This window comes from Balaenoptera musculus, chromosome 16, assembly GCF_009873245.2.
Source record: "Balaenoptera musculus isolate JJ_BM4_2016_0621 chromosome 16, mBalMus1.pri.v3, whole genome shotgun sequence".
Lineage (NCBI taxonomy): Eukaryota > Metazoa > Chordata > Mammalia > Artiodactyla > Balaenopteridae > Balaenoptera > Balaenoptera musculus.
The window spans coordinates 58,474,172-58,497,445 of NC_045800.1; the positions used below are offsets into that span (position 1 = coordinate 58,474,172).

Genomic DNA, 23,274 nt, shown 5'->3' on the forward strand with positions numbered 1-23,274 from the left:
ATTCTTGGTATACTTGGGTATACCAAGTAAAGTTTTAAAAAGGGAAGGGGAGAGAAGTATTCCATTTGGAGGCATGCTCCTACATTTATTATGTTTGAGCAACATAGAGAAAGCCAATGTGGCTACAGAATGTGGGTTATATGCTATAGCTCTGCAGATAATGGAGTTGTGTTTTGGAAGACTGCCTTTATATGCAAGTAGGCAGACACAGAAATTGGGAATGAATGTACATAAACAGGGAAATATGGATAGTCTATGAATAAAACTTGGTTTTATATATTAACTTTCTGAAATAACTCACATACCTATTTTTCACTGGGTATCAAAGACATCACCTAATTGGAACAAAACAGCTCTATGTTATACTTTGAACAATGATCTCGTTGTGTTCAAACTAGGTTTCAAAGGTCTAGAAGGAGGAAAACCAAAAACATCATGATACTGTTACACCAGAGCCTAAGTAAGTCATAAAAAGTAGCTAATCAATTTATAAGAAAGGAGGGCACAAAGTAGACATTAGTTAATTAGGTATGAAACATACATTTTTCTATATAACATCATAACAGGAGTAAACGTTAACTTACTGTGGTGTTTACAAAAAAGTTAGAAAGTTATTTACAATGACAGTCATAGGAGTTCTCTACACAGATCTTGATCTCTCTTTCTCTCTCTCTCTCTCTCTCTCTCACACACACACACACACACACACCCACACACACACACTTTTCAGGCTATTTAGGATGACTTGACAACTCTTTCTGATAAGTCAAGTAATTAGTTACAATATTTTAGAAGATTTTGTAGCTCTCACTGTTGTTGTTTTGACTAAGTTATTGTAAGCCCAGAAAAACCTTTTTTCTAGCATAAAAGTAGCCTGACAAACTTTAAATATAGGGTGGAAGTTGGAGTACATTTTTTCATGAAAGATTAAGTTAAATAATAGTAACAGTAAAAAAATCAAAGCACTAAAAAGAAAGAAGAGGAACCCAAGTTGGAAAGGAAGAAGTAAAACTGTCACTGTTCACAGATGACATGATACTATAGATAGAAAATCCTGAACACACCACCACCAGAAAACTACTAGAGCTCAACAATGAATTCGGTAATGTTGCAGAATACAAAATTAATATATAGAAATCTGTTGCATTTCTATACACTAACAGTGAATCATCAGAAAGATAAATTAAGGAAACAACCCCATTTACAATCACATCTAAAGAATAAAATACCTAGGAATAAACTTACCTAAAGAGGTAAAAGATGTGTACATGGAAAACTATAAGACACTGATGAAAGAAATTGAAGATGACACAAATAGATGGAAAGATTTACTGTGTTCATGGATTGGAAGAATTAATATTGTTAAAATGACCATACTACCCAAAGCAATCTACAGATTCAATGCAATCTCTATCAAAATACCAAGTGCATTTTTTACAAAACCAGAACAATTAAAAAATTTGTATGGAAACACAAAAGACCCCAAATAGCCAAAACAATCTTGAGAAAGAAGAACAGGGCTGGAGGAATGCTCTCTGACTTCAGACTATACTACAAAGCTACAGGAATCAAAACAGTATGGTACTGGCACAAAAACAGATACAGATCAATGCAACAAAATAGAGAGCCCAGAAGTAAATCCATGCATTTATGGTCAATTAATTTATGACAAAGGAGGCAATAACATAAAATGGAGAAAAGACAGTCTCTTCAATAAGTAGTGCTGGGAAAACTGGACAACTACATGTAAAAGAATGAAATTAGAACATTCTCTAACACCACATACAAAAATAAACTCAAAATGGATTACAGACCTAAATGTAAGACCAGATACTATAAAACTCCTAGAGGAAAACCGAGGCAGAACATTCTTTGACATAAATCATAGCAAAATTTTTTGGATCTGTTTCCTAAAGTAAAGGAAATAAAAGCAAAAATAAACAAATGGGACCTAATGAAACTTAAAAGCTTTTGAACAGCAAAGGAAACCATTGACAAAACAAAAGGACAACCTACTGAATAGAAGAAAATATTTGCAAATGATACAACCAATAAGGGATTAGTATACAACATATATAAATGGCTCATACAGCTCAACATCAAAACAAACAAAAAAACCTGATTGATAAATGGGCAAAAGAACTGAATAGACATTTTTCCAAATGTAATTTCTTTTATAGCACCACTTAATTATTATTATTTAAACTATTATTTAATAAATGTAACATTTGTAAATGGATAATGTATATTAATTTTTATCTATTTCAAGGCTCCATAACTTGAATAGTCTGAATATCTTGGTTAAGCCCACCATAAGGTGCCTTTGCCCCTCTCATTACAAATACTCAAACTGAAAAGTTGGTGTCTAAAGGAGATTATCCCCAAGTGCATTTCAAATTCATTCCTATTCCAATATAAAGAAGGAAAAGTTGATTTAAAGTAGTCGATGTGACACAACATAAACATTAATTATTTCCAGAATATTCTGCATGTTAATTCAGGTCATCCAGTTGAACTTGGATGTTATCCACTCCTCCTATGAGTTGAGTTCTCATCTACTGCCTGCACCCAGAGACAGTCACATCCTATCGCCAGGATCTTCAGTCCCACAAAGAGCTAGGGAACTAAGCTTAGGATGCTGGTTTCTGTGGAAGACTGTACACAAACCGTAGTCATCTTTGTTCACATGTAGCCATCACATGCATGATCATTTATTCCCACAGCGCTTTGTCATCAACCTTTTCCACACTGCTTCATTGTCTTAGGCAGAGAAACTTGTAAAACGTCACTGAATGGTGGCACTCCTCACTTAAGGATGATTCCATTTTGAGGAGAAAATATTGCTCAACACCACTTTAGTGCTAAACATCAGCAAATCTTCTAATTGGCATCAACTGTCTTTTCCCTTCCTTCTTCCTTATCCCCTCAGCCCCCTATATCACTATCCACTAAGAGTCCCCACTTTAATTCTGCGTCAGGCTCTGCTTCACGCTCTCCCTTGGTATAATTCCATGTATTACCACTTGCATCATTCTCACCTTAACAACTCGTCCCTAGACACATTCCAAACTTAGAATTTTCTCTTCTTTCTTAGGAAAACTCCCTTGTCCTAGGTTGCCACATTCCAAGCTACTTTAGAAAAATTAGCATATGCTAATACATTAATATGTACACATAACATTACCTACCCCACCCACAAAGTGACAACTTAACATTTAGGATTATAATTACCCAAAGGTGAACTACTACTGCTGGAAATTTTCAGGTAAATTTGTAGGAAGGTAATCATTTCAGACAGGTGACTGTCTTTGAATGTTCTTCAAATCCCTTAAGTGTTTGCTGATGTACTAGAAATAACATACAGTACTCCACCAAAGGCTGATGGTCTGTTTGTCATACAAACAGGTAACCAACATGTTTTGTGCCCTTCCAGTGTTCTTTCCCTTTCTAGGTCTTAGTCACGGTAGTTTACAACATGGTATTTAGACACGTTACAGAGACCAGAGTCAAGTCATGCTAACAGCCTTCTTTGGTGAAGGCTTCTTCTTGGCAAGAGAATTGGGAAAAGCAGATGGTGAATGTCACGTTGGATCAGCTGTGCTGTATGGCCAACACGTAAGGGTCTCAGTGGACCCTGTGTTGTCCACCCTGGGCATTAAGCAGCGACACACATTTGACTTAGGCTGCTCTTACGAAGAGCAACCACTGAACACTGTTATTGTTTTGATGAAAAGAGCCCTGTGGATTGTTTTTGATCTGCATATTAACAAAGACGAGAAAGCCAGGTTATTTCTCAGAAGCAGCAAGAAAGACATTTTCCCTTGAAAATGTGCAAGATACATCTCTGCTGGAAAACACACACACAGAGACAAAACAAAACAAAACAAAACAAACAAAAAATCCTTTCATCCAGAATCTGTGGCTTGCTTTCTTGTATTCCTCAGCACACGTTAATGTGTGAAAATGCGCAACATTCAGACGTGTAGTCTGAGCGAGTAATAATCTCTTATAATGTTCCTCTATTTAAAGCAACAAACAGATGGAGGGTTTACGAGCACGGCTGGTAAAAGTAAAAGCAAATGATTGTAATAGTTGTACTTTTAATAGGATTCCCCACAATTGAAAACATTATTCCTCAAGGAACAAATTGTTCTATAAAATTACATTACTTAGGAAAGAGACAGTCCGCCCTGACTTTGCTGAGGCAACAGAGGACTCCCAGGACAGCCTGTACTGCAGGGGGCTCTCAAGTCAGATGGGTGTCCTGGGAGAGAGGACACAGGGATGCCTGGCACCATGATCCCCAAAGAAAAAGCTCAGTGGAATAGGGTCAAAAGCAGAAAGACCAAGCGGTGAAAGGGGGTATGAAATATGTCTGAGCTTGCATTGAATTTATTACCTTCTAATTCTCTACTTTGAAATATAACATTTGCGAAATTCCTAGGGATTTAAGATAAGCATGCCACATTGCTTCTCCCTCTGCCAATTCAGACCGAAATCTAGCTCAAGCACAGAAAAATCTTGCTTAACAAACAGCAGAATTGTAAACAACCCAACACAAGTGCATTATCATTATCCCTCTTTTAAGAGAAACAAAACTCACTATAATTCTATCATTAAGATGAATATACTGTCGTGAGGGCCATTACCTAAATTATAATTAAAGCTAGTCTCAGTTAAAGTTATTACACCATTTTGGAAGAAAATAAACAACCCAAAGAGAGGGAAACAATGTGGTCAATAACTCACTCCAAAAATATTTTTCGCCTCCAAAGCTCGCATTGAGGGAGACATTCCTGCGCATGATACAAATGGTTCTGACATTAAGAAAAGTAAACAAGTAAGAAAAATAAAGATGGAAAAATTCTGTGGTCAGTTCACAAGTGCTTTTTTATTGTTTGAGGCAGGGTTAAAGCCTTTTATAAAGACAAGGATACATGTGCCGCTAGATTGGATGTGACATTGGACTAGTCTAGCTGCCCTTGCACAGAACTCTGGCTGCCCATAATATGCCACGGACAAAACATGTGTTGGTGCTTCCAAACAAAGGACCAGGGTGGGACTGAATACAACTCATTTAAAGCATTATCCCAATGCTGTTTTGTAGATCAAACAGAGCAAAGGTACTTGACTCTGGTTATTAACGGATTTGAGAGATAAAGCCAAACATTCAATATCCTCTAATAATTAATGGTCTTAAGGATTTCCATCTAAATTTGTCTCAATAACTGATCACCAAGTGTTGTGTAATCTACAAGACGGACTGCTGCCAGCCCCAGCGCAAGTCATTCAAGGATTGTGTTGACTCAGTAGGCCAGAGGCCGTGTAAACGGACTAAAACAGAGAAAGCAGGTTCTTCTTGGGTGTCTCAGGGGTTCTGAGTCTTTAAAGACTTTTACCATAGCAGCTCTCTAGTCATTTGGTATCTATAACTGGGAAGGATTCTCTTTCATGTTTTGCTGTCCTCAAACTAACCGAATACTGGGAGACCCAGGACAATGAACACCTGGTCCAAATAAAAGCAAAAATAAATGCTACTGTGTCAAGAGCAACAAGCCTTTCAAACATCTTCTACTGGTGTACCAGTATATTAAATGGAATTATAGCCACCCAACCAGTATGATCACGCTGATTTTCCTTGTAACATTAGGGCTGGAATATAGCCAAAGGTGCACAAAGACCATCTCACAAGCTGTGGATGTCATTTCTGAGAGATCCTGAGAAATATACCAAGTTCAAAGGGTTTTGCGCCTTTTATTTAAAACTGTTTGGTCTGGTGAGTGTTTTCTGCAGTCTTCACTTTCCTTTTTAACTTCCTGACCTATCACTCTATCTTTTATCACCTCACTTCCTTTAAATAGCACCCAAAGGAGCAAGCCAGCTCCAAACACACATAAGGCCATAGACATAGCTGGGAGGGTGTGTGGTTAAAAATAAATAGAGTCTTTGGTACAACCAGAACCCGGTGTTGTGAAAGATGCCTGACACTGCCTAGTATTCAGGGCAAGAAGTGGATTTATAAGTGAACAAAATATGATAAAGTCCATGTTTTTGTAGTCAGGGATTTCGGGAAAGCAATTTACTCCAATACACGAATTGTAAGAACACAAAGCTCACCATAAACGTACAACGTGTCTAAGAACTTACCTCTTCTGTTCTCTGAAAAACTGCAAACTGAAATGCATTGCCCGTGATAAAGATGCTAAAGGCTGATGGGGGTGGGGTGGGAGGGGACCATGCAGAATACAAGAGGTTAAGATTTAAGGGAAATAAGGGAGTAGAGCCTTCCTTGAAACTGTGACTCTTTCACTAAAAATAAACCCACAGCACGATGGTATCAGGAGGATCTCTACTCAATAGGCAAGCTAAAGACACAGTCTCTCTCACTTGACTAAAGCCACTGAGCATGCTTAGGGAGGCCCCAGGTGTGACCTCTGCTCCCCTGTGAGCAGTGGAGGGGCCAGGCAATCTATCATGGTGTTCATCCTGTCAGCCCTGGTGCTTCGCTACTGCTGTCTGTCACTGTGGTGGATGAGACCTGCTTAAGGGCAATCATGTCAATCTCTATGTGACCACTCAGTCTAAGGCAGAAGGATGATCTTGACAGGCCTGGCAAAGTCAGCTGAAGGTACCAAAAGCTGAAGTCATAGCTTTCCCACAGAAAAGCGATGTGGGCCATTGTCTTTTCATTTAGCTTTTTCTTTATTTTTTTTTCCCCCTTTTTTCTTTTACTCTCATGTCACTGGCTAAGGCATATAGAACTTGCCTTCAGAGCTGGTCATCGCGGATAAACCTGTTGCCCTCTGAGTTTTTCCCATAGTAAACATAGCGACACTTCCCCAGGATACCTGCAAATAAAAAGATACACATCATTACAGGTGGCACAAGTAGTATAGCAAGAAAACACAGGTGCTGCAAGGCAGAAAGAAATACAACACAATCACAGATCCCATGGGTGGCAGCAAATGGATTAAGCCCCAGAAGGGAAGGACACTACTTTCTTGTCCTCAGAGTTGACATTCAAATAAAATGTCACCAGAGCACAGGCTCCTAGGAATAACATTTTCCTGCATGATTTGTTTTCCACATTTTAGAGAATTTTCTAGTTTGGCCAATTACTTCTCAAAACAAAGCAAAACCCTCTTCTCTCTCCAAGTTCTCTTGGTAGAATTTCTAAAAATGGAAAATTAAGAGTTTAAAGATGGGCCCAGCCCAAACAAAAGATATAAAACAATCTTCCCAGAATGTGACTCTTTTCAAATTCTTTATCATGAATCAATTTTGTTAATTTCCAGAGAGACCCTTCCAAATCCCAGCAGACATCAAGTACATAATGGGTGATTAAGGAAGAATGGTGGTATTCACAAAACGCCACACGGAAAGTAACGGAGCCTCCGACATTAAACGGCTTCTTCTTACAGGGGAATCCTGAACTGTATTCTCAGGTTGCAATGCACTTGATTTTCATCTTCAGTTTTATTTTAAATAGTTTTGTGGCTCCATATACAGCTTTCCTGTCATTCACGGAGATCATAAGAAGACTTAACTATAAACAATGCCCCTAGAATAAGGTCAAACCTTTCAATCAACTCAATATTTACTCTAAATATCTATAAGAAATCACCTGCCACAGTTATTTTGACAGTATTATTAAGAAAACATCAGTTTTTCCAAGAAAATATTTGTAACTACAATTTGCTTTTTGCCACCTTGGGTTTTTTTCCTTTTAATTTTAGAAAAACAAACTTAAAATTCAGCTTCATGGAATTGTCTTATTACTAATGCTATGTGAGTCTCTGAAGTGTGCATAACCAGAAAAAAAAGAAACAACCCAAAGAAGTGTCCATAAAACATAAATTCATGAGCTACAAATCTGTCTGTAAAAATAGCTATCTATAGACATGTTTTTTTCCCCATTATTCTGATGATAGCGTGAAACCAGCAACCACCATCTACTATTCAGCTGGGATAAATTAGCACTTGAAATTATTCAGGTTCTTCAAATCAGAAGTCCTACGTGGTAAATACTTGGGTCATTGTACAGGAGATGTTTCTCCACTACAGAACTGTAGACCGTATTCTTAAACATGGATTAAAAATGACTCTCAGAAACTTTGAATGACAAGGCACATGCTCCTTGGTTCAGATGGCTCGGGACAAAGTGGAGAATTGCTGGGGTCTCAGCATCTCTGCAAGCTGGCAATAGGGAGGGGACGACACCATTCCATGGCCTCAGACTGGACCTTGAGCTGGCTGTCATCACCTCTATTTCCTGCCATGGTCCCCTGAGCAAGTTCACTGTGGACCACTCTTCCCCTTTGGCTATGCTTTTTCCTTGGCCCCCAATCCCCAAGTTCTGCTTTTCAGTATTGGTCTGGCGCCTGGAAACATTGAGCTTGGATGAAACCTCCCTGAGTGAGACCCTTCTTGGGGCCTAAATTATTCTTTTGCCTGTTGTCACTGAGCTGTTCCCTTTATTGTGCTGAACTACGTAGCACCTGGAACTGTGCTGATATTGTCACCAATGCTAGGACAGGATGTGGGCGTGGCCGTCGAGGCTGCATTCCGGGAACAGCACCCCCTGCAGGCCTGGGTGGGAGTGTCTCAGAAGTCTCTGAAAATCTGCAAGGGGCTTCCTTAAACATAACTGATTCCAATAAACCCTCAAGAATCTGGAAGGATGAGGCCGAGGGATGTTAATTTCTTTCTACAGCACCAGGATAGCAGGAATTTTTATAAAAAGGAATGGATAGGGCTGTCAGATATTATAAAGAACACAGAAGAGAAGGAAAGGCAGACACACACACATACACGCACACACACACAACACACCAGCGGGTGCATTTGCTCCAGGAAACTCTCCAGCACATTCTGGATTGAATTCTTTTCTCTGTGCTCTCTCCACGGTAAACCTCAACTGCAGACCTTGCCTAGTCTAGATACAACCTGGACAGCAAGTGCCCTTCTAGAAACAGGCTGGATATTCCTGAACATGGGCCATAATGTGGAAGAAGGTGACATGTTCTGGGCCACACTCCCCAGCCCTGCCTTCTGGTCAGCACTGATAAAAGCCCTTTTTAAGGTCTGCCCTGTTCCTCTGGGCCTGGAAGCAAGAATGTTTATAGACACCCTGGTGAGAGAGGGCTGTTTGGTGAATGCAGGAGACTGTGGCAAAGTGTCAGAGCTTGGAAAACGAGGCAAGGACATGAGGTATTAACATTGTCAATGATCTCTTGACGGGAAAACAGATACCGTGCTCGCCCTCAGATTTAAATAGACATCAAGTGCATTAATGACAAGAGGGCCGACTTCAAACAAAGGGGCTGTGTGGTGGGAGGCAGAACGAGTCTCTGGGTTGGCAATAACCTGATCTGAAAAGACAGTGTCAGGGCTCGAGACAGGCCCAGGATTGTGTGTGGTGACAGAAAACAGAGATGCTGACAGAGATACCAAAGCCATATTATGCCAAGGATATTCTAACGCTGTCTGCCCCGCTAACGAAAGCTGACATCACTCCCTAGCACTTGGGGTCTTCTTCGCCTGCTCCTGCAGAACGTTTCTCCCCAGACATCATTACAAAACTCGCTGCCGCGGCCAAGTTCCTGGCAGCCCTGTTCTGTCAGAGCGCCGGGGTCACGAGGCCCGAGGATGACCTCAGTCAATCTAAATTTGGGCTCTGCAGGAGGACCACACTCATCCCCCACCCCCCACGCCGATATCCCGGCTACTTGAGGTGATCAGAGCGCCAACGTGTGAGGAACTGTCACCTTGAATAAAATCCGGAAAGGGAAGGCACTCAGGCTGCGGGCTCCTCCAGGAAGGCGTGGGGACAGCCTGGCAGCCGACAATGAAATCCAGCTGCCGCTGCTGTTTCCCTGGGGAGACAGGTGGTCCGGCTAGTGACAGTTAAAATCGGATGAGATTTTTGCACTTGCACCGCCTACGATTGCTTAAATTAACCAAGTGGTTGCCTCCACTGAGCTGCCTACCTGAGCTCACAGCTCAGAAGGGATTACCCCCCCCCCTCCAAAATGGGACTTTTGTATTTAATAAATAAATAAGTAAATAACATTAACAAGGGAGGGGGAAAAACCCTGCCCAGTCCCATGTGTGGCCATAAGACTTCACTTATCACGAAGGCTATTTGTAAACTCATAGGAGCTGCTCATAAATGAAGGCACGTGGTGACTGGGGGTTTCTCTCTTCTGCTCTCCCCCTGGCCTTCCTCCTTCCAACACGGCCACTGCCATAAACTGAGAAAATTTACAGAGGAAACAGTTTGCTGGCAAAGAACATTTTGACGGGGAGGCGCTCCGAGGCTGGAATTCGGGAACCCGCGGGCGGTGGCTCGGTAGGCGGTGGTTTCCGTGTACATCTGCAATGCATTCCCTTGTTTGTGTCTCCCCGGACTCTACACGTCCTGGGACTAGAAGGGGAACAACACATTTAATGGTGTATGTAGTGTTTTTAATTAAAATATCTGGCATTGCCCATCATAAACGAAGCAGGCTTGCCGTGCATCAGGCTGACATGTAGCTGTCTGTGGGGGGGGTTTCTTTTGGGGGGCCCTGGAAAAATGACAGTGCCCTGTCCCCTCGGGAATCCTCTCCTGCCAAATGAGGCCCCTAATTTTGCTTAAGTAGCCGGCTCTGCCATTGCCGTAAGTTCTTAAAACTATAGTTATGGAAAAAAATGTACTGGGAAGAATCTGTTTTAAAGAGGTCCTTTTTCTTTTAGATGTTTCCCCTCACTGGAATGAGTGTTCTACTTATGCAGGTTAAGTTATGACCTTGGGGCTGCCTGTGGGGGTGGGAATCAGCCTCTTTTCTTGGATGCACCACTGTGATGGTGGCAGGGACGGTATTAAGGAAAACCCTGAGTGTCCTGGGAAGGACGTCTTTGCACGGCCATGCAGAGTCCAGCAAACACTTCAGGACTCCCTGACCTGGATGGCCTCGTCCTACCATCTATTTAGTAAGGGGAGGGGGAGAAAGACCTGTATTTAAATCCAGCTCTACCCCTAACAGTTAAGTGACCATGTGCAACATACCTTTCCCTCACTGGGCTGGTCTCCCCATTTGTAAAATGAGGGCAAGGGGCCAGGTATCCCAGATTTCCACCTTAGTTCTGAAACAGATGATTTAGCATTTCTGAATGTCTCCCTTATGAAGATAAGGATGCCAGGTACCATAGTGCCTGATGTAGGAGGCAGAGCCAGTGGTCAGTTAATCAAAATTTGATTTGGACCAAGGCAGCTCTTGAAACACATCCAGTCCATTTTCCCATTAGATAGAGAAGGGGAGCTCTGCTGGGCCTCAAAATCCCCAAGGAAAGAATTTCCACTAACTTTCCTGCAACCTGTATTTCATACCCAGAGCTGGGAAGTGCTTACCACTAATTAGCCTATATCTCCCTAGCTTTGACATAAGCTCTAGTCTTCTAACTCCATATTCAACAGAACTAAAGACTAAATAGCAGAGTAAGTGGTCTACCATTCATATTTTAGCTGTGAAAGAATAATCATCTTTACTCATACAAATGCGAAAACTTATCTGATGAGGGAGTATGGGTTGGACCAATAAATTCATATTTGTAAAACAGAAAAAGTAAAATATCGATTTTATTATCACTATTAATGTTAGTTTCGGCAATCGTTGTTTTAGACGCTACTATCACAACGGTTTGTAAGTGTAACTGTGCAATGACAAACAGACTTTAATCTGTTTGTGATCACTAGCACCTTCCAGCTAGTGCTACAAAACAGGCAAGGGGCAGGGGGCTCCTCACGGAACTCCTGTTCTCCAATCTGTATGAGGCAAGCAAGGAACTAGCCTCTTCACGGCCTCTGAAGAGTGCTCACAGTGTTGTGAAGAAGTGGGTGGGCGCAGAGATGTAAAGAGTATTCAGAGAGTCTTCCTGTCTATTATGGACGGTTCCATGTGACACCATACATACCATTAACATGTCACCTCTACAATAATCCCTCCTCCCCAATTTCTAGTACCCGGTGGTGGTTGAAACAGTGCTTAGTACCAAGGAAGTGTTCAATAAATATTTGAATAGATACATTAATTAATACCATTAAATACCCCAATTTAAACAGAATCCACAAAGTAAGGAATTTCAACTGTTAAACACTCCTATTTTAACCTCTGTTAAGACGACAGGCATTTGAAATTTTTAAAAACAATACGCCGCTTAAATGCTTGCCTTACTACAGAAGAGGGCAAAGTAACAGAAGGCAACAGCCTCAGTTCCTCAACACTGGTGTTGTTTTTATGCTCAACACTCTCCTCCCACAAAAACAAAGCAATCACGATGTCTGGTGGGAAAGAGAGCGGTGGACTGAACGATATCATCCAGGCTTAAGAGCTATAAACATCATACAGGAGAAAGGACATTCCCCAGAAAGCACATTCCTCGGACTTTGTTATGTGCGGGTCCTGAGTAAACTGGGAACTGGGAAGGAATAAACACCCATGTTTTATGATCTTGAGAAGTGGCTGGAGCAATACCCTGAGGTCAGCCTGTGTGATGGAGTATCAGCTCTGCTGTGGACATCGCACAGGATTTAGCAGAGCCTGCAGAATTACAGGCTCCCAGGACAACGTCCTCCTTCAGCGTAAGCTACTTCAACACTAAGGCAAAATGAAGAGAGATTTTAAAATGGTCTTAAGGGAAGGGGTTGCTTAGGAGCAGTTTTGGGGGAAGGACAAAGTCCATCCCCCACGGGGGTGGGGAGGGGCATATTTCCCTTTCATCTGCAGACACATCTGGGAAGCCTTAGGTTGGAAATGAAACAGGGAAAGGCTCTCTGCCTGACCCACAGAAGGGTAGAGAAGACAAAGAAAGTGGGACTTCCTCCCAAACTAGCTGAGCATGATTTCAGGCAAGCGTCTCAGCTTATAATCTGCAGCTTAGCTTGGAATGCGGTGCCGTGGTCATGCAATGCTTGCTAAACCCCAAAACGTCTATAAGGACACCTGCTGTCTTCTCCGTTGACTGGTGGGCACACCGTCCTTGCTAAGTACTGCAGTGACCACGTCAAATAACACTGCTCTAGGGAGGTTGCCTAGTCTCTCAAATGAGCTCACTCTTTTGAGCTCTTCTCCTTTATTATACAAAACAACCCCAGGTGGGGTATTCTCACCCTGCTCTGCTGACTGACCCTGATATTTTGCAATGGTGGACATTTGAATTCTGCCATTTTGACCCCCAGGATGGTTTGGCTTCAGGCTTATGAATATAACACATAAACCAGCCTGGTACTTTTTCTTTCAGAAAGCATTATTTATTCAGAACTAATTAGAAATTAGTTACTACTTTCTGTAGAAATAGTTACTACTACATTTCACAAATTTAATTCCTTAATTTTTAAATTCAAAGTTAAAACCATATTCTATTTTGAACATTTTTCATTTCTCTTTTATTGAATTTATTTTCAATGGGATCAGTTCTTTTCCATGTGATTTTTTACATTAGGGTGAAAATCCTCCATCAGCTTTTGGCGAATATCAAATCTTACCGGTTCTACCTTCTAAATCTCTTTAAATCATTTATTTTCACAAGGTTACATTTCCTTGAGTAAAATTTTGCAGATCTAAATTGTGACAGGAAGACTTGAGTCCTCTGCTGAAATTTAGACAACACATTTTATTGTGTGTCATTTTAGTTCACTTCAACTTTATTTTGTTTTCATTATTTCTACAAAGGCTAATTCCTTCCCGTGAATTTGTGCAGTTTTCAATACACTGACAAGATATAAATCTTTGGTCACATTTTCATCCATAATAAATTGTATGATGTGCAGGCTTAGTTGCTGTCAGTTTATTATAGATTAAAGTAAATGGTGGTTTCTATTTATTTGTAGCACAAAGAGTACGCAGGACATATGTAAACATTCTGGATGCAGGAGAGGAAATAAATTGTGGGGTTATGATACGATGCTTTTTACCAAGCACCATTCAAAAAACAGAGTAGGAGCTACCTAATCAAAGGTTTGGATATCCTGGAAGAAAGCTGACACAAATGTAGGCACCGTATCCCTTTGAGAAAAGGACATGGGGCCCCATTGTTCGGCCCCCTCCAGTGAGGCTCAACGTAAGGTTAAACTTTCTACTGAGACAGAACAGATTATACAGCCTCCTTAGACAAACGCTGGGCCTTGTCAAGTCTCACTCACGTGTTTGTAAGGAAGAAAAAAGCAGAGGAAGGAAACCAGTCAGTGGGGAAAGTATACTGGCAAAATCTCTACTGAAGGTGAGAGGAATGGAAGGCCGAGAAGCCAATCTCCCAGCCCAGGGAGGCTGCAGGAATGGTCACGTGAGCGGCAGACAAGTTGTCATGTGATAAGCCAGAGCCTGTGGAAAATGCACTCCGGACTCCCAGGGCAGGTGAAATGAGGCTTGCTCTTTTAGAATAAGAGAAGGAGGGAGGAGAGGATTAAAAAAAAAAAAAAAAAAAATGCAGGGCCAGTTTCTCCCTCACATAACCTGTTAGTGGGAAATGTGAAATCGGGTGCAAGTCCGAGAGACAACTGCACCTTTGAGCGGATCCCTAGTAACCAGATCTGCTGTCCCAGTGTGAGTCCTTGGTCTCTGTGCTCCAGTTGCACATGCTGTGGCCCTACCCAGACTTGACCAGGCCATTCAATGTCCTCTCCACATCGAGGAAATATTAAGCTGACAGATTTAAAAGTTATCTGGCAGCGGATGTTTCCATGATGTGAATCCTGGAAAGGAAACAGAGTCAACATGCTTTTCCTCAGATGTCAATGCTTTTTAAATTATTTTGTACTGGAGGTCGTTTGGGTAGGCCAGATGGGTGGGAAAGAATTCCAGGTCTGAGGGTAGGCTCCCTGGCTCCTGGTTTTGAACATCGGTAATATGATTGGCTCTTACCTCAACACGTGCTATATTTCAATCAAGGAGGAACATGTAAATATCAGCGGTCAAACACCACAGTAAATATTTCCATGCTCCAACGACATCCCTCCTCCAAAAAACCAAACCAAACCGGAACGAAAACAAGAAAAACAACCAACAACCCACCACTACTAAATCTTCTTAGCAATCCAGATTTTGGGTTTTATTCTCAGGTTACATTTTTTTTGTGCCAGTTAAGAAGGTAGCCAGAAACAGTTTTCACTCTGACTTCCTGAACAATGATTTACTTTTACACTCCTATGACACTTTATTATTTTGCTGTACTTCCTAGTAAGCTTGAACACAGAAGAGGAAAATTTTCTTTGAAAGTATTTCTTTAAATGTATTGAAGAATTCTCCCTGGGACAGAATTTAAAGATCTTCATTTTCGTTAAGGAGGAAGAGGAGATTCTAAGAGGCTTCCCCAAAGTCACAGTACCTGACCAGACACTAGACAACTACAATGCTATCTTTCTTCCTTGCTTGTGGGATCTTAGTTCCCCAGCCAGGGATCGAACTGTGCCCCCTGCAGCGGAAGCGTGGAGTCCTAACCACTGGACCATGAGGGAAGTTCCAGCAATGCTACCTTTCTAGTCCAAATCCCTCTGAATTATAGGACATTGCCCTTAGGACAGGAGAATGTCAAAGATCCACAACCTGACTTAGCCTGACTCCTACCTACTTTTCCAACGGGGGAAACGAATCTTCAAAACCATGTGGTGTGTCTGTGTTCCCCTCTCCCACCTCCCTATTCTAAGTGGGGTTTAATGGATCTGAGATGGGCTGGATTCCAAAGTGCACACCAAGATGGGATGCAAATGAGTTCAGATTTATGAAGTTCCCTCGGTGCTGCTCAAAGATGGACGTCCCACAAACCAGGCTGTCAGTCAAAATGGACAGTGGTCAAGTGGTACAGCTTCATTTTTATTTCTTGGTTTTTGACCAAGGAACTCAGAAATTTTTCAGACAGGAGAGAAAAAAGAAAACCATTTCCCCCTTTCACCACCTCTGCCATTCCCACCATTATCTCCACATTCATCTTTGCCACCTTTCAAGTGAGGTTGGGAGCACGGCCACTAGAGGGCAGCATGAATTTAGGAAAAACAGCTGCTTTTAAAAAAAATAAATAAATAAACGATGGCAACGATTCAGAGAGGGCCATTAAAGTCACACTGTGCTTTCGGTCACCAGTTATAGGTTCTGCGATGATCAATATGTCATGATTGCTCAATCTGTGCTGAAGGCTTTCTGGGAATGGGGCTCCCAGACCCACCCCCACCCCCACCCCCACCCCCACCCCCCCACCCCCGCTTTTTGGATGCCTCTGATCTCGATTTCAGGGACTAATTTTCTTTACTATCAATTGCTCTAATTAATCTTCTGGGCTCAGGAGTTGGGGAAATTTGCATATCACCTGCATAAATGTAAAGAAGCACGCAAAGATAAACAGAGATAGCTTCCCACATTTCTTAGAAAAAGATTTTTATCAGGCAAGTCCAAAAGGAAATATGCCACTCAAGGGCATGGAGTTACTAATCATCATTTGATAGTGAAAAAAGTGAAAAACATAAGAATTAAATAAAATCTGGACCAATAAAACATACAGAAAGCGTAAGTACTCTACCCAAGCAAACCCTGGCTTCCTCCAACCCACAGCTGTTGTCGTCCCTCTCCGAGTATATGCCCAGGTTAATCAGAAAAGAGAGGTAGATAAATTAGGAGCTTGGGATTACCACACACACACACACCACTCTATATAAAATATATAACTAACAAGGACCGACGGAATACTACAGGGAACTCTACTCAATATTCTGTAATAACCCATATTGGAAAAGAATCTGAAAAAGAATAGATATATGGAGGTGTATAACTGATTCACTTTGTTGTACACCTGAAACGAACACAGCATTGTGAATCAACTATACTCCAATAAAAATTAAGAAGAAAAGAAAGAAAGAAAAGAGAGGTAGAAACTACTCAAATAAAAATAAAATCATAACTCCAGCTTCTGTTTGATCATCATGTGGTCCCTATCACTGGTCTCTGGCCCATGGGCTAGTGATTATTTTCATGCCTAGAACAACAAATGACCACCCCCCTTTAGGAGAAAAAAGGTATTCATGGGTTTCCAGGGATTTCAAACATATTATTTTTGAAACAGCAATAAAGGTTATGACATTCTAGGGAATGGCATTTTAAATGAGAATTTGTAGAATTCAAATAAATGAGTGGACTCCATCAGAGAAGGGAGTAAACAAAAATTGGATCTACTGGCCTAGAGGAAAGTGGAGTCCAGGTGTGACTCTCCGTGTCAGCCGAGAACCCACTCCAGTGGTCAGTGAAGCAAATATAAAATGGCTCTCACACTTTCTTCCTGTCGACTTTCCTAATACAACAGTCATGAGCTTGACTAGCCAGTAGGGAAATGTTGGGTTCCAGTTAATTAATTAAATTATCTCATGAATTCGTGGTTCAGTAGAAACCTTTTCTGAGTTTTCTCTCACACATGAAACACTATACAAAACCAAATTCAATTTTACTGTCTTACTAGGTATCTCATGGTGACCACCCATGAGGATTTCTTTTTTTTTTTTTTAACATCTTTATTGAAGTATAATTGCTTTACATTGTTGTGTTAGTTTCTGCTGTATAACAAAGTGAATCAGCTGTACGTATACATAAATCCCCATAGCCCCTCCCTCTTGCCTCTCCCTCCCACTCTCCCTATCCCACCCCTCTAGGTGGTCACAAAGCACCCAGCTGATCTCCCTGTGCTATGCAGCTGCTTCCCCCTAGCTATCTATTTTACATTTGGTAGTGTATATATGTCAATGCCACTCTGTGAGGATTTCTTTGAGGATTTATAGTGAGGATGATACAGTTCAGAGGTTCCACTAGGGTGGGAAGACTGCTCATTGAACATTTCTCAAGGTCTTAAGACCACTTTTTTATAGGAGCTCCCCAAGGGCAGAAATGACGGCTTTTCACCCATGCTTCATGAGATACTCAATAGATTGCTTGTTATTGTAGAAGAGATGAAAGGATCTCAGAATACTTCTTCTGAACCCCAGAGTTTGCTACACATTCCTGGACATTGACAGGTGGAGGAATTGCATGGCTTGTCCCCAGGACAGCGATTTTCCAACTTTCCCCTGCACCGGGGTCACCTGGAAGGCTTGTTAAAACAGAGATTGCTGAGCCCCACCCCAAAGTCTCTGGTTTAGGGGGTCTGAGTCGGGGCCAAGAATTTGCATTTTTGCTGGTTCCCAGGGGGTAGTGATGCTGCAGATTAGGGGTCCACACTTTGAGAAACAATGTTCGAGGACAACCTAAAAGGGCCCCCTTTTCCCTTTTTAAAAAGTAAAACTCTTGACATCAGTTTTTCTTCTTGTAGAATCAACACCACTCAAATTCAGAGATTAAAAATCCGGTTGACTGAGATTCCTAGCGTATCGAGTTTTAGTAAATGGAGGTTTTACTGTCTTCCTAACAGCAGCCTGAAAACAAACCATACCTAAAATAATAATAATAATAATAGATTGCTCCAGCTCTTTAATATAAAACAAAAAACATGAAAGTTTAAATTTAAGTGATGTGCAGATTACATTAACAGAAGAAAAGAAGAAAAGAGTTTTTTGGATAAGTAGATTGGAACTGAACCTACAAACCATAATTTATGAAGTCTAAGAAAAAAAACTTGCAGAAAAAATTTCCCAGAAAGTCTCTAGCCTCCCTCTAAAATGACAGAATCTTATATGAACAAATGTGAGCAGCGGGGGTCCTCCTGCAGAGTTTGAATGGGAATTTTGGCTTTGCTCTCAAGCAGAAATTTGCTTTTGGGTTTCAGGTCTGTTCCTATTAGAAAGCTCACATCAAAAGGGGAGAAAACATCCACAGTTCTGTCTGGTTCTTCAGGCTAAAATTTCTCAAGAGAGTCATTGAAAATAAAGACAAGTTGCTTTTTTTCTTTTTTTCATTCTTCAAGCTGCAAAAAAAGAACCTCTCAAATAAAATTAAGCAGACCCAGTAACAACTGGGTTTGTCATAATTCAAACTCTGCAAGAATTGAGGACAAGACCTTCCTTCTTAGGCCCATTAGTCCAGCCTCCATCTGCCCTTCATTAGACTCCAAACAAACTTTTCCTGTACTGATATTACTATAATCTTTCCTAATTCCAGGACACTTTAAATTGCTTTCTCCAAAAGGAAAACGAAGAGAATCTGCTGATATATGATCTAACAGAAAGAAGTCTGCATTACAAAAAAATAACTAAAAGTATGTCATTGCAGGGAGCACAGCATAATTCTTGGGCACTAGCAATTCTCACTGCAAAATGCCAAAAGATTTTTCATTACTTCCTGATCTTCAACTCCCCAACCTCTAACCTGCTTTGGACAAAAAGCATATATATATATATGTTAACGCCAAAGAAAGAAACTATAGGTTAAGTAAGAATTAATAGCAGAAAGCAGTTTATACGAGCAATATGAACCTCTTGTACATTTTTTTTTCTTGCCAAAATAAAGACAAAGTAAACAATAGAAGAGCATATTATAAGGGTCTTCATTAGGGTCAGGCTCATTAAAACTTAATGAAGGCACCAGAGTCTCTCCAGCAATATTAAGAGGGGTATACTTTTTGCCTATCGATGGAATGGCCTGGGTCAGAGAGACATTGCTGACAGTGGGTGGTACCAGGTGTTATCTGTCTCTGGAACATACTACTTTGATGGCTTGGAATATTACCCCTTTTATTTGGCTGGCTTGAGTTTGTCAGGATTCACCCTGCGGTGAGTTAACATGCCTCCATATTGAAAAAAAAATTGCCCGTGGGCCAATGTGAGCCTCCCACCTAATAGAATACATCTGGCTCTGACAGTTTGATGCCCAGCTCTGAACCACATTCGGCCACACAAATTAACATCGTAGACATTGCCCATGCTGAGCAGGAAGTAATAACCCGCTACCTGCTACTTGGCCAAAATCTCATTATAAGCCATTACGGTAATTGAGGGCCCAGACTCCGCGGATATTAGACTCCCCGAGCACCAGTCGTTAGTTGAGCAAAAGAAAGACTCCGAATGGAGGCGGGGGTGGCTGAAGGAGGAGTAACTGTGCTTTGGACCATAGTGTGAGTTCCATCTGCAGGCTACAACGTGGCTCTAAGAGATTCGTGAGCTGTCTCTCTTCTGCCCTGAAGCCCACGTGACCTCTCCTGTGGGGCTCAGGACCCCAGGAAGATGATGTAATTCTTGGTAGGCCTCCAACAATGCTATACAATTAAAATTTGGTTTAAATGAGTATTGAGGATAGCCACACAGGGAAGAAGAGGGCAAAAGAAGCCAGAATGCTCCACGAGTTAGAAGTGTAGAAGTGGGGGTGGGGAGAGGAGAAGGGGGACTCCACCCTTCTCCCTAGATGATAGGGGCTGTCTAGAGTCACTGCACGTATATGAGCTTCCATCCTTCTGCAGATGGCCAAGCCAACTTCCTTTCCCCATAAGGCCTGCCCTCTCAGTCTCTGTACAGGATTGGGCAGCTATGGATGAAGTAGTGTGGGCTTGGGAGAGAGAAAGAGGGAAGGAGTCCAATGGATCAATCAGTCATGCAGCTGATCAATCAACCTGATTTTTGGTACCATGAGGATGGCTCTGGATTGTAGTTACCATGACAACTTTCAATAAATGTTTCTTGGTAAGAGTTACATAGGGCTGGGGAGAAGAGTAACTGAAAATATAATGAACGGTTTCCAGAAATCCCTTCTTATCCATGTACCTACAAATCCCCCCTACACACACACACACACACACACACACACACACACACACACCGATAACAACCAAATCCACCAATCATGGGAGCAAGTTTATGCAAGGTTTTACCTAATGTACAACAAAACTCCTGAGTGTCGTGTCTTCTCCAGAAACCACTGGAAGCCTGGTTAATAAACCTTCCTGGGCATCCAAAGTTTCCATTTCGTCCTACTCCAGGTCTCAATAAAAGGCTGCCTGGCCTTGGAATTTTGAAAGAATTGGTATTTGGGGGAAAATAAGCACTATGGTGGGGGAAAGAATGTATTGCTGCGGGTGAGGATGTCTGTGAGAGTCAAGTCCTCCTTCTAAACATCCTGAGACCATCTTCCTGTCTTAGCCATGCCAGCCTCATTATTCCTCTGCACCCAGAGGGTTAAGTACAGGCTGGAGCCTAGAAAATGGTTTCTGTTGGTACAAGTGAGGCCTTCCCTATAACTAGATCCTTCAGGAAAAAACAAATTAATCAACAGCGAGCTGAAGTGGGTTTAATGATTGCATTCTGCATACAATCAGCTTTTCCCTTTTCAAGGGCCATCAATATGTCAAGGGAAGACATATCTGAAGGATATAGCTCTTAACATCAAGGTTATCTATTCTCCACAAGGCTCCCACTCCTTCCTGGGCTGATACTCCACGCTGCCTGTGTCTAACATTTTCATCAACTCTGCAATCAATCAAGGTAATAATGTTGTGCAAAAAATCAATTAACAACGCAATTAAACTTTCCTTATTATCTCAAAGGGCTGAAATAATACCTAAAGGGAAGATAGACTCACTGAACGCAGACATCCATAATCCAATGTGAAAGTGAATTATGAGATTGGACAGATGAAGGCATGTGCTGGTGCTGTTATTTTCCAGGGGTTATATCTCATCGTGGCAGTGAATCAGTCAGCCCCAATCCCAGACCCTAAAATTCCAAATTACTTTTAAGAAATATATGATGTGCAATATCCACTTCATATCCTCTTTTAAAGATAACCCCCTCCCCTCCAAAAAACTGAACGGCCATATTATTCAAAGACAAAATGATCTTTCAACAAGAACATAAAATATAAAAGCTATAATAACATTTACATCTGTATAGCACACATCTCTGTAAATGCAGGTCATCTATTACACATAATCTGCAGCGCCTAAGAGGCTCAGGATGTGGCACAACATTTAAAATCCAAATGCTTAAATGTGCAAACTCCTATGGGATGGCTGTGGCTTCTTCCCCCCAGAGGAGGTCTCACCCACGCTTGCCTATACACAGGCACACGTACACACACCCAGGGAGAAGCATCGGGAACAACGGAAGTATTACTCCTTTAAAATGAGAATGACTATATTATTTAGCAATTACACTCAACTTGCCCTGAAACACTGTCCTTAGGAATTGAGCATTTATAGTACATAAAAAAGAGATGACTATTAACCTTTTGCTGCAGTGACGACTGTGAGATGCTTGAAATTTCACACTGAAATGAGATACAAAGTAGAAGCGGGAGGGGTTCCCTGACATTTACAGAGCTCATTTTAAGCTGTTCAGGACCCACATGAGAGGGTCTGGCACCAACAGAAGGCGGCCTAGAGATAGAAGGGGAAACAACCAGAGGAGGAAAGGTTCGTTAAACAAACATCAAAGCAAAAGCCAGCAAACAATATATAATAGAACGGATAAACAACAAGGTCCTACTGTATAGCATGGGGAACTATATTCAATAGCCTATGGTAAACCATAATGAAAAAGAATATATAAAAAAGAAAGTGTGTGTGTACATATGTGTGTGTGTATATATATATATATAACTGAATCACTTTGCTGTAGAGCAGTAATTAACATAACATTGTAAATCAACTATACTTCAATTAAAAAAAAAAAAAGCCAGCAAACAAAAGTGCCGATTCAAGATTAACATCATTTGAATATTCTCTTGCCTCCTGGAAGTAAAAGGTGACAACACTCACAGAATAAGTATAAACAAATACCAAATGTGAACACCCAACAAAAGTCATGTCCCTCCACTAGTCCTTCTCCATCGTGGCACCAGAGGCTCCCCTCTGGCAGAGTTTCAGGATCTTGCAGCTTACAGAAAAGCGTAGGAGATGCCTGGAAATTCACGTGAGCCAGGTGAACAGATCTAGAAAGGTACAATTCCAAATTTGGGCCTCAGAGCGTTAGCCGAATCAGGATAAGAGAGGATTTCCCTGTGTTTCAAACATGTTGCTACACGAGCTCTAGGTTTTGGTAACTGACAGCTATTCCCCTAGCAGCGTGGGTTTCCACATATACCACCTGGAGTTATGCAGGTATTGTTGTTTTAAAATACCATTGCTCAACAACGAATTCCTTTTTTGCAAGTTACTCACTTGTAACAAGGATCTTAAGCCAACTTCCCCCCCATTTTCAGCTCAGCAAGGAGGCAGGACAGAGCCCCAAGTGCAGATTTCAAATGAACAATAAAACAAGACAAATAAACACAAATGCTCATTCTGTAATTTCTTAAAAAGGAAGCAATTCATGATGTACTTTTTGGTACAGAATTTCAA

At 41.4% G+C, this 23,274-nt stretch overlaps 1 protein-coding gene across 2 annotated transcripts in view; it reads right to left on the reverse strand.

Annotated features, from left to right (window-relative positions):
• Nucleotides 1–6,688: 6,688 nt before the first annotated feature.
• LRMDA (leucine rich melanocyte differentiation associated) overlaps nt 6,689–23,274 on the reverse strand; it is a 1,073,058-nt gene continuing 1,056,472 nt past the window's right edge. Inside the window, exon 7 of one of the 2 annotated variants that reach the window (XM_036827919.1) lies at nt 6,689–6,848. In XM_036827919.1, the coding sequence (XP_036683814.1) occupies nt 6,769–6,848 (80 nt within the window). In that variant the 3' untranslated portion in view covers nt 6,689–6,768. The remainder of the gene's footprint in view (nt 6,849–23,274) is intronic. The other variant, XM_036827918.1, reaches the window with a different exon arrangement.